This window comes from Lycorma delicatula, chromosome 1 (assembly GCF_047948215.1).
Source record: "Lycorma delicatula isolate Av1 chromosome 1, ASM4794821v1, whole genome shotgun sequence".
In the NCBI taxonomy this organism is placed as follows: domain Eukaryota; kingdom Metazoa; phylum Arthropoda; class Insecta; order Hemiptera; family Fulgoridae; genus Lycorma; species Lycorma delicatula.
Genome location: NC_134455.1, coordinates 80,647,679 through 80,660,942, shown reverse-complemented (window position 1 = coordinate 80,660,942; position 13,264 = coordinate 80,647,679). Strand labels below are relative to the sequence as shown.

Genomic DNA, 13,264 nt, shown 5'->3' with positions numbered 1-13,264 from the left:
TTTGATGATAGTCTTTTTAAGAGAAGTAAAATCTGTTCATTGAGGTATGTTTATGAAAATTTCCAGATTAATTTCTTTCTTTATATAAAAACTGAAAAAAATTACAAAAAAACATGAACACTAAAATAATTTTGGTAAAATACAAACCTAACTATTTAATTACTTATAAATTAAGAGGCTTAAGTTAGTTGCTCATAAAAATTTGTTCAGCTGCAGATGGATCAATTATATATCATAAAAGACTAGCTTCTTTTAGCAATCAGATTTCTTCTTATAAGAAAGGTTTATTATGTTTCCATAACATTTTTATAGATTATCAAACCATTTGAAAAATCTTACCACTAATTTATTTAAAATACAATTAAAAGATCTCTTCTTTTACAGAAACAATGTTATTCTGTAGAAGAATCTTCAATTAATACTAGTAAAAAAAAAATGGATTTTCTGCATCCTGTTTAACATGTCTATTAGTGTAGTCACAAAATAATTTTCAATAGTGCATCATGTATTGTGAATTATTTAGTAATAATTTTCTATATTCAACATATTTATCTTAACATTATTTTATGTGTTTGCATTTTAAATAATTAATATGGACTCTCTTTATCACTCAATTTTTTTTACCTTATAATTTATGTGTTTATAATTCATCAAATAATGAAGTGATTTACATAATAAATAAATATATATATATAATATATACCAATCAGGATAAAGGATTTATTGATGTCTGTAAATTATGTCTATTTTGTTTTCTTTAAAATTTTTAACATTTTTGTGTGTCCAGAATGATCAACCATACTCTCAAGAATACCAAACATATTAAATTCATATAAAAATGAAAAAAAAACAGTTATTCTCCAACTTGTTTATTCTGTATTCAGTTTGTATGTGAGATTATCGATGAAATAAATGTTGTGTAAACAGTGAAGGAGGACTTTTGAAAAATTATTGTAATAGACAACATACCACTTGTACTACTTATTATAACTGGACTACACACTAGTTTCATACTACTTATTCTAAGTGTGTAATACAATTTTTTTTTTATAATCAATTTTATTTCTAGATATTTTTCAATATTGAAATGATTTTTGCTAAGATTAAATCTGTAACAGAATATTTTTTTCCACATTTTGTTTTGCTTTTTTTTTAATAAAAGTCATATCTGGACCCAAGTTTATGAGAACGTTTTTTTTTTATTTTCACTTGTGGAATGTGTCCTGAAATTATTTAAGTCTTTGTGAATCATTTTACACATATGACTTTTAAACTGCTTATTCTAGCTGTATAGCAGTTTTTTTTAGATTTTCTCAATAAGTATGAGATATCTACCCCACTAAAGATTTATGTTAAATAGTATCATTATTTACTTCTTTGTTCATTTGACTGTTTAATATTTAATTTCCAATTTGAAGTTAAAATCCAATTTTAGTACTTTATATTATTTTCTTGTTCTTTAAGAATTAACATTTGTCAATACCATAGTGGTAGATATCAAAAGTTACAGACATTTTTTACAATAAAACTTATAAACTTTCTTCAGAAGCTTTTATGTGCTGTTTTCTTTCTTCATATTAATAACGTATATAACTCATCAAAAATTTAAGGTAATTTTATTAAGATAAAAAACCTCAATATCTACTTAATAATTTGATCTTCTTTTAAACAAACTAATATTATTTGTATTTTAGCTGAGCTGATCATTTTTCCCATAAAAAAGATTCTCTTTTTTCATTACAGTTTTTCCTTTAGTTTAAAGCAATTTAATTTTAATAATCTTTTTTTTTATAAATAAGTGATTTATTTTTGTTGGTATATATAATGAAACTTTTTGTTACGATATGAGGGTTATTTTTTTTCCAAGGTCCGATTGGTCACGAAATTAAAATCACAGTGAAAAAAAAATTTTTTTATTTGTAACAAGTACTCACATAGTTACACTATTTCTCTACATAGTCATCATTCCGATTTAGACATTTGTTGTAGCATGGTACCGACTTTCCAATACCCTCGTCATAGAACGAAGCCGCCTGTGTTTTCAGCCATGTTTCTACGCTGGTATGCAGCTCGATGTCTGTGCCAAAATCTTGTCCTCCTAGCCAGGGTTTCATGTGAGCAAAGAGGTAAAAATCAGATGGAGCCAAGTCCAAGCTGTATGGTGGGTGATTAAACACTTCCCAATGAAAACGCTGCAGGAGCTTCTTTGTTACAGCTGCAGTGTGCGGCCAAGTATTGTCATGGAGAAAGACAATGCCTGATGACAACATTCCTCTCCGCTTATTCTGAATTGCTCTTTGTAGATGTTGAAGAGTCACGCAGTATGAGGCTGCAGTGATGGTCGTACCACGTTCCATGAATTCCACCAACAGAACTCAATTCTGGTCCCAGAACACAGTAGCCATACACTTTCTGTTGGAGAAGGTTCACTTGAACTTCTTTGGTTTACTGGGAGAATGAGAATGCATCCACTGTTTGGATTGTTCTTTTGTTTCTTCAGTTTCGAAATGGACCCATGTCTTGTCCCCTGTGACAATTTTGTTCAAAAAATCTTCTCCTTCATTGTGGTAGCGCAGGAGAAACGTTAGGGAGGCGTCCATTCTCATTGTTTTGGTGATGGTCGGACAGCATCTTAGGAACCCATCTTTCACACAGTTTGCGGTACTGAAGTCTCTCACTCACAATGGTGTAGAGAGCTGACCTTGAAATTTCAGGAAACGAATCACTCAATACAGAAATTGGGAACCGATGATTTTCTCGAATTGCCTCATTCACTAGCTCAACGAGATCATCGGTTGACACTCGCTTCCTTCCCTGACCACCTCTCTTTTTTCCTGTTTAGCCTCCGGTAACTACCGTTTAGATAATTCTTCAGAGGATGAATGAGGATGATATGTATGAGTGTAAATGAAGTGTAGTCTTGTACATTCTCAGTTCGAACATTCCTGATATGTATGGTTAATTGAAACTCAACCACCAAAGAACACCGGTATCCTAGTATTCAAATCCATGTAAAAATAACTGGCTTTACTAGGACTTGAATGCTGTAACTCTCGACTTTCCAAATCAGCGGATTTGGGAAGACGCGTTATTCCCTGACCACCTGCATCATGAACATCTGCACGTCCTGCTTTAAAGTTCCTGCACCATTGTCGCACTTTGCTGTCACTCATTGAAGTTTCACCATACACATGACTTATTCATCGATGAATTTCAGCTGCATTACACCCCTCAGCTGAAGAAATCGTATTACCGCACGCACTTCACACTTGGCGAGAGATGCTATTGTTGTAAACATGTTTACGTGCTAGCTGCAGAACTAAACGAAGTGACACGGTGTGATTGAAGGCCAAACTAGAGACACTGTGTAACACATATGCCCAAAGGTTCATCTGATTTTTGCGCGGGTTTTTATTTCGTGACCGATCGGGCCTTGAAAATAAAATAACCCCCGTATAACCTTATGGATTTTTGTTTTATTAATCTGTTTTTTTCTTTTCAGGATATTTTTAAACAAAAGTCTAAAATAAAATAAATACAAACAATGGTATTTATAATCAATAATAATACACTCCTAACTCTATTGCTTGTCATATGTATGATTCATTAATCTCTTTTCTGATTTTTGCAGACAAAATTTCATATAGATCTATCGCTTACATAATACAACCAGATTCTCATTAAAGACATCTATTTTTTCAGGCAGTTTACTCTAAATAGTTTTTTAGTTTAGATCTCTTGCAAAAATCTAATCATTCTGATTTTTTCAAGTGACCTAATTTTCAAAGTGAGCAACAACCTTTACTTTTCACTTTATAATTTATTCATAAAATTAAAGATTAAAAATTAATTTATCATTAAATTAAAATCATAAACTTTTTTCTATGACTTATGATTTTATTTACTTAGTTTCATGATTTTATTAATTTTTTTTTCACCCCTTTCAATATGTAATTCAAATTGTAAAATTAGCATACCCAGAACAAATTCAATTAAAATATTCTCTTGCATTATTCTTCAAACACTTAATCATTTTTAATGAATAACTGTGTGTTGAGTTATGGATACCCATTTCACTCTTACGGTTATCAAACAGTTCATTATACTAACAGACCTATTCAGATACAAAACCTGAATAGTACTTTAATTGTTACCTTAGTGTAAGCATAAAATTAATATAAATTGTATAAAACTATTAGTGATTTTTTCATCTGAGTTTTTTGTCATATTAATTAGACATTTTTTGCAGTAAAATAAATGGAACCAGTATCATATGTCTGGATTAATGACAAAACTCCGAAAAAGTCTTCTTAAAGGGCTCATTAGAAAAATAGCAAAAAATTTGAATTTCACTTCCTTTGGTAAAATTGGGATTATATATAATTATTCTTGAGAATAACTAGCCATTTTATTCCAGGTTCCCTTTAATGATTGAATAATGACATTTAAGAGAAATACATATTTTCATAAGAACAATAAACTAGTAAAACTCTTAACAGTGAACAAAAAACTGGACGGTGATGGGATGATTTAATGATGAAGTTTGAAATCAGATGAGCAGACAAATTGTTTTAGTGTTAACAGCTAAATCAACCACTAACAATTCTACAGTAAGGCTTCTTTTGAATATATAAAAAGAGAAAGGATGAAAAATAAAAAAATTAAATTAACATTTATTCTCTATTTAAAACGTACCATTTCATGTGAAGTTGCAGAAGTCTGTTCAAGTGACAAACTTTTTCTGAACAAGCTTCCTTTTCTTTGTAGACCTTTATTTCCATTTCCAACACCAAAAGCTTCAGGTGGATTTTCTGATTCTGTTGAAGCGGCCCTGAAAATCAGTATAATGCAATTTATTAATCACTATTTAATTTATCTGGTACTTCCAGCAAATAAAATACATTTGTTTTTTTATTATTTTACAATTATTATTCTTCCATTTTCTTAATGGCAAATATTAATTTTTTTGTAATGTTGATTAATCAACAATGGAAAATAGATATTTGTCATTATGAAATAAATAAAGTGACAAAATTAAGGATTTTTTTTTTAGAGAATGAGTTACTTGACTTAGTTTCAAGGACTACTGGTCATTATAATAAAGAACTAAACCAAAGATAAGGATTCCAGGACTATTGTTAAGCAGTTGGTAATAATACTGACCAAGATACCAGATGTGAACAGATCATTTTTGATTATTCACCAATTTCTTAACAAAGGAACTGACTAAATATAAATATACTTCTAAGACCAACCAACTGGAAAGAGGAGAATTAAATTTATACTTAAAAATAAGTATCTAATAAGTTTTAAGTTACAGTAACTTAAAACTGCAGCAAACAAGAATATAACATTAAAATACAAATTATAGCTCACAGTAAAATATTAATGATAAAAAAAAATTAATGTGTAGAAACTTTAGTAAACTAAAAAGATATTACATTAACAAGTTTACAAAATTAATTAAAGATTTAAGCTTCCTTTTAAGATTGCTTAAAGATTTTAAGCAATTTTATAATGCTATTAACAGTAATTCTGTTAACAGTAAATAAATAATCTTCGCTTATAAAAATAATACAATAAAGCTTGCAGTATGTTCCACTTAGAATTTCTCTTCTTGGAGGTTGATAAAAGGAAAAGTACAGCCAAAGCATTCTCATAAATGGATTAGATGATAAGTTAAAAGATTCTGTAGTTTTACCCTATGCTAATGTGCCCAAAATAGTTTAATTTTGATATTTTAATTCCACGGTTGAATTTACTCTTTGAACCACTTGTTAGTTACTTTTACCATTCATAGAATTTTAAAGAGATTTATCAATATATCCAGTACTTAAAAGATTTTATCCTCTGAGGTGATTTTTCTTTAAGGTCAAACACAAAGCATCTCACCAAACTGATAAACATCACAGTATCAAACAACATAATAATAGGGCAGTAAAGAGTTTTAAATCAGCAGTAGACTGATTATGGCTTACAATGTATTTAACATTACGACTTATCTAAAGAGATTATAATTGAACAATAGAGTGAAAAGAAGTTTATTATGGATGCAAAGATAAATTATGCAATTAATTATATAGAATAAACAGCAAACATCTTACCAATACAAAGAAAAAATATCTAACCTACGATTACTGAAAGACTTCCTTGCTTGTCCTAATCGTTCTCTATCTTCAGACCTGCGTTGGTCTCGCCGCAACTCTTCTACAGCTTCTGATAACCTTTTAAGAGTATTTTGGAGGTTAGTTGATTTTGGTTCTTCAGATGGTTCTGTATTCAAATTATTATTATATGTTAATGAAAAAAATTACATTCTTGTATACAAAACACAAACAATTTAAAAAAAATAACATTAAATAACCAGTGTAACAGTAACTCTGATTTCTCCACACTCTCCATCCTACCGATCTGTTTATTTAATTTGAAAATAAATATCAGTTTGTAGAGTTGAATTAAAATTCTAATATATGAATGTTATTGTACATTACATTTGAAACACATCAATAGTAAACCACTAAATTAACTAAGACTTTTACTCTACATCATTGAGTAACTAATTTTGAAATTTGGTCATAATTATCCACCGAAAGCTTCCAAAAACATCCTTTTTATCATTTCACCATTCTTGTATGGCTTATCTTTTGACAGATATAAATCATGATATGATGCATCCTTTGTCGGTTTTTTAAAACCTGTCAAAGGCTGTATATCTTTGACAGATTTTTATTAAATGTTTAATTATTTTAATTTTAAATATTTTTATTAAAGTGCCATAAGGTTTTTAAATACTCATGACTTAACTATACAATATTTAGAGTACAAGCATGAAAATATAAAATGTTCAGTAAAAACATTTTGGTCCAATTTGAAAATCTTGATAAGATGATATTTTTACCTAAAAATTATGCAGTATTAAAGTACAACAGAAAAAAGTTCTTAGTAAAAGATATGGGGTTCCAGTTGACTCTGATGACCAAATTATGATTTATAATTGGAAAAAAAAAACAAAATCTTCAGTAAAAAAATTTAGACCCCTTGCTTGACAGCTAACTCATAAAATTTTTAATAATTGCACAACAAATAATAATAATAATAGACACAAATTTTAAAAAAATAAAAAAAATAATTTAAAATTCTTTTTTAAAGAAAAATTTTTCGTACGTAGTGATTTTTAAAAAAATTCCGATTAAAATAATATCCCATTTTCCCATTTAATGGAAATAATATTCCCATTTCAATAATATAGATACAATTGGATTTTCAATCTTGAAAATTAAACTTTAAAATATTATATACTTCAAGTAAGGTTTCATTCAGGAGGCCTCTTGTTTATTTTTTGGGGGACTTAAAAATATATTTATTGAAGTAATTATTTACTTCAATAAGTTAACCTAAATTGGTGCAGTGATAATCAAAAAAAGAATAAAGGTGCTGTGATGATCCCTTGTGTGTGGAACACACAGCTAAGTATTTGTGCCAAATTTTAACTTTTTTGATCTATGGGTTTTCAAAGTATCAAGCAAAATATACTTTAACACAATACTGAATATCCCCCTAAGTTGAACTGATTTAACGTAGTAATTTTAAATAACTTAATAAGTATTTTCACCGTACTACAGCTCAATTTTCTATGACCATACAAATATTCAAAATGGTGAAAATTACCTCTTACAATTTTTTAATTCTGTCGAAAATTTAATGCCTTCAATGTCATTTATATATATATAAATGAAACAGAACCTTACCAACAATTTGTATGCAGTCTCCTTTCTAGTACTTTCGGTCATTCAAACATCCTCAGGAAAAGTTACTCTTCAATTTATACCACTAAAATTAAATTATGCAAAAAGTAAATTTAAAATCACAACTGGTCATCGTAGTATAAAGTTAGTCATGTCTGTGACTTTAAATTTATTTTTTATATAATTTAATTTTAATGATATAAATTGAAGATTAACTTTTCCTGAAGTACTGGAAAGGAGACTGCGAACAAATTGTTGGTAAGGTTGTATTTCATTTATTTATACATAAATAATATTATATACCAACCGTACCATGTTTAAAAAAAACAGCCTTCAATGTCTTATGTACAGAAATTTTTTGAGACTTTTTATGAAAATTTACTTTTAGTCAGTTTGGAGATAAAAATACAGGCCAACACCTGTACGTTTGTACATATACAGTGTGATATTTAAGTATGAAAATAGATTTATACTGCATACCTGAGATGTATTTGGAAACAAAAAAAATGGGGTTCTACACAGTTAAAAAAAATCCGCATCATGGTGGGTTTTTAATTTTTGTCTGCTATTCCTCCATTTTGAATCAAACTTAATTTTTTTAAATAGGAAAATGATCATATGATACATGATTTAGATTTAAAATTTTACAAGAAATACAGTGGTGAACCCATTTTTCTGTTAATGCCTTCATTATCGAGTTATAAGCATTCAAAGTCGTAATGATGGAAAATTGTGTTAGCAATAAAACGAGCTAAAATGAACTGCATGAACAATTTTATTGAATTTTACATTTATAATGCATATAATAACCAACTTTAAACAGTGCTATAATATTGATAGCAATAAACAATAACTAATAATTAACAACAAAATAACAAATTAAACGGCTATATCAACTGATAATATATTCTAAATAAAACTTAACTTCCACTATTATTATCAACTGATATTTGTTACTTAACGTAAATGAAATAAATCAGCAGGAAATACTTACTTAAAAAATATATTACAAATTCAGTTGAGTAAATAAGCTGTTAATTTACAATGTAGTTTGTATTATGTTGAAACAAGGTTATTAACTCCTCATTTTACCTTTTTACATGTTATGATAAAATTTGATAATGCTACGAGAGTTATTTTTTTTTCAAGGTACGATTGGTCACGAAATTAAAACCACAGTGAAAATAAAAAATTTTTTATTTGTAACAAGTGCTTACATAGATATGCTATTTCTCTACATAGTCGCCACTCCAATTCAGACATTTGTCATAATGTGGTACCAACTTTCCAATACCCTTGTCATAGAACGGAGCAGCCTGTGTTCCCAAGCATCTTGGGAACCCATCTTGCACACAGTTTGCGGTACTGAAGACTCTCACTCACAATGGTGTAGAAAGCTGACCTTGAAATTTCAGGAAACTAATCACTCAATAAAGAAATTGTGAACTGACGATTTTTACGTCCTGCTTTTAAGTTCCTGCACCATTGTCACACTTTGCTGTCACTCATTGAAGTTTTACCGTACACATTACTTATTCGTCGATGAACTTCAGCTGCATTACACCCTCAGCCTGAAGAAATTGAATTACCGCACGCAGTTCACACTTGGTGGGAGATGTTATTGTTGTAGACATGTTTATGTGCTAGCTACATGTTCAGAACTAAACGAAGTGACGTGGCATGATTGAAGGCCATACTAGAGACGCTGAGCAACACATATGCACAAAGGTTCATCTGACTTTTGCGCGGGTTTTTATTTCGCGACCGATCGAACCTTGAAAAAAAAACCCTCGTAGTAAAAATTAAGTTGTAGGCCTAGCAGTTCAAATTCCTTATTTAGTTTTATTCAATATAAATCTTCAAATAACAATGCTTTCTTTAAGTAAAACTTAAGAATAACTCTGTTGATGATGCAAAGGTATGGTGACAAAGTTCGGCCTTTGCAAGAGGTGCGATTTATATAATAGATTTTCAAACAAAGAAAAGATAAGTAAATTGACTGTGATCAAGACAGTACAGAGATTTGAAGAAACTGGTACTGTAAAGAATCATTCTCGCACCGGTAGACCAAAAACTGTCACAACTGAGGCAAAAGCATTAGATGTATTGCAAACTTTTGTTGAAGACCCTCATTTATGGATTCAGAAAACTGTTGTCCAATATGACATCAGTTATTTATCAGTTCAAAAAATTCTTAAGACAAATAAATTTCACCCTTGTTAGCTACATCTGGTGCAAGAAATTTCAGAAGATGATTTTGACTGCCGAGTTAGGTATTGTTATATTATAATGCAAAAATTAGACATAGATGCAAATTTTTCTAATTCAATAATATTTACTGATGAAATGACTTTTGTGTTAAATTGCCTTGTGAATAAGCAAAACTGTCAATATTGGAGCGATAATAATCCCAGATGGATGTTGGTAGCTCATACACAGCACCCTCAGAAAGTCAACATCTGGAAAATGTTGGGCAAAAATTAAATAATAATGTATGGTTTCAGCAAGATGGGGCATCACCTCATTATTATCATCATGGCAAATTTTAAATGAACAATTTCCAAATTGCTGGATAGATCATAGAAGAGCCATAGAATGGCCTGCCAGGTCCCCAGGCCTGTCTCCTCTGGATTACTTTTTTTAAGGTACCTGAAACATGATGTTTACAAAACAAAACCTGCAGACATTGACGAATTGAAAAGAAGAATAATTGACAAATCTGCTTCTCTGCCACCAGACACGATACAACAAATTGTAAATGGATATTACTGGAACTTTGCACACTACCAAGCTGTAGAGGGGAAGCATCTTGAACAGTTATTGTAGAATGGTATACTTTCAAAATCTATTTAATTAATAATTTATGATCGAAAACATTTATCTTAAATTTAAAAATAAATATGTAATATGTTATATTTAAAGTAAATAATATCAGTTGAGATAGCTGATTAATTTATTACTGTGTTGTTAATTATTAGTTATCGTTTATTATTATCAATATGATAGCACTGTTTAAAGTTCGTTATTGAATGCATTATGAATGTAAAATGCAATAAAATTGTTCAAGCAGCGCATTTTACCTTGTTTTACTGTTAACATGATTTTTCCACCACTGCGACTTTGAATGCTTTAAAACTCTAAAAATAATGAAGGCATTAACAGAAAAATGGGTTTCACCATTGTGTTTCCTGTAAAATTTTAAATCAAAATCATGTGTCATATGTTCATCTGCCTATTTAAATAAATTAAATTTAATTCAATATGGTGTATCCAAGATAGCAGACAAAGATTAAAAACCCATCACAATGAAATTTTTTTTTAACTATGTAGAACTCCACTTCTTTCTGCCTCCAAATACCTCTCAAGATATGCAGTATAAAGCTGTTTCCATAACTAAACATCACCTGATATACATCTGAAAATTTCTGTTAACCTTTTGTGTTTTTTTTTTGTACTTAGGGGGTTCTGAAACTTGACATTTGCAAAATGTTTGATATCCAATGGTTGAGAAATTATTATACTTTCCCTTTATAGCTATGCTGCTCAGCAGTAATAAATTTACATCTACGAAAGCAAAAAGAAAATGATAACAATCAAAGTGATAAGTATTCAGTTCTTTCAATTTTTTTCATATTTATAATAGATATGTTAGGTAAGACTTTAATAACAGAATAATGTTCTGTTAATACTTTTTTCTTTTCTACAAATATTGCATTTTACAAAAAAACAGTGCTTTTAATGCCTATTAAGATCATCAAAACATATCTACCAATTAGTCCAAGTGAAAATACAGTCTGTGGATCAACACACTGAAATGTGATTTCATAAAAAAAAAACAAAAAAACTCATTTTATAAATATATTTGTAAGAATAGTGCCTTTTTTTATAACTATAATGCAGTTCATCTTCAGTAGATGACACTGTTGTTCATGGTACTTCTTTTACAGTATTCTGCAAACCACTTTGCTTGTTCATAAAATTCACATGTTAGTCATAAAGCAAATGCAGTATTTTGTAATATCAAATGGAGCATCTTGTAAATATCTTGCAATATTTATAACTAGTGTGTTTCTATCTTTTCTTTCAGCTTTATGTAAAACACTGTTTGAAAGTTTGGATGAGTAGCTGGATGTTCAGTATTTTATTATGTTGAGATTTTTAATAAAATTTATATGGATATAAATAATGAGTTACATTAAATACACGTAAAAGAAAGAGCTGCACTTTTGTATTATGTGAGATGATTAGATATAGGCAATTGTCAATTTTGCTGGGTTTTCTATTTATTTTAAAGTTGAACTCATTGTGGGTTTTATGTATAGTGACCAAGTTCTTGACATAAGTAGAGTAACTGTTCAGAAATGATTAAGTATATTTAATTCTTTCACAAAAATATTTACAGTAATGAGCTTCATTTTTTTTCATAAATTTTCATCCTCACAACCTACATGATAGAGTGGTAGTATTCCAGAAGTTTCTGGATTTTAATCCCAATCAGGCATAGCATTTTTCATATTTAAAACAATTCCATACCATATTTCCATGCACAAGCTTCAAGCTTAAATGGTCAATTAATCACCAATAAAAAAAAATAATGACAAAACTCATGCTAAAAATAAAATCGTGTAGAAAAATGACATTTGCGGCACACAATTTTAAATCTTCTGACTTAAAATATACTTCCACTTCTTCTGTTTCTTATTGAATGTATTTTGTTATCATTTGCAAAATTTCCAAATAATAAATATTTTTGTTGTAGTAATGTTTTTTCTACCTCTATAAATCATAGATGTTGCCGATGGTGAGGGGCTTGAGTACTCAGTGATACAGAGTAGCTGGACCGAATGTGCAATCATATCGAAGAGGTATCTATTAAGAGCCAGACTAAGGAATGATTCCTGAAAGAGGACAACAGCTCTTTCAGTAGTTGTTAAGGGTGCAGGTCAGGACTTAAATGGCCATATCAACATCATGCAATCTCTGACTGATGTGCAGCTGAAAACAATGGAAAACTACGGCTGTCTTTTTTCCAAGAGAATGTAGCTCTGCATTTTCATGTAACAAAGATGGAGGCACCTTCCTTGGTAAAATATTCCGGAGGTAAACTAGTCCCCCATTCGGATCTCTGGGTGAGGACTACTAAGGAAGGGGTCACCAGAAAATTACAAAATAACATTCTATGAGTCGGAGCGTGGAATGTTAAAAGTCTGAAAAAGATTGGTAGGCTAGAAAACTTAAAGAGGGAAATGGATAAGTTAAATGTAAATGTAATAGTAATTGAACTCAACTTCAAATAAAGGGCAGGCAGGAGTAGGTTTCATAATGAACAAGAAGATAGGGAAGAGAGTAAAGGATTTAAAAAATGCACAGCGATAGAATCATTGTAATAAGAATCAAATCTAAAACTAAGCCAAAAACAATTTTTAACATCTACAAGCCTACAAGTTACCCATGATGATGATGATGATGATGAGATAATGTGTATACGAAGAAATTGATGAAGCAGTTAAACACATAAA

The 13,264-nt window shown here is 29.7% G+C and overlaps 1 protein-coding gene across 6 annotated transcripts in view; it reads right to left on the bottom strand.

The window, feature by feature from the left end:
• Positions 1–13,264, bottom strand: part of LOC142319510 (uncharacterized) — a 341,658-nt gene that overhangs the window by 20,761 nt on the left and 307,633 nt on the right. For all 6 annotated transcript variants that reach the window (XR_012755208.1, XM_075356870.1, XM_075356889.1 and 3 more), the window contains 2 exons: positions 6,129–6,273; positions 4,696–4,831 (listed from right to left, as the gene is read on the bottom strand). Coding sequence is in view for 5 of the 6 variants with exons in the window: in XM_075356870.1 (XP_075212985.1) it covers positions 4,696–4,831; positions 6,129–6,273 (281 nt within the window). In the remaining variant the exon portion in view is untranslated. The remainder of the gene's footprint in view (positions 1–4,695; positions 4,832–6,128; positions 6,274–13,264) is intronic.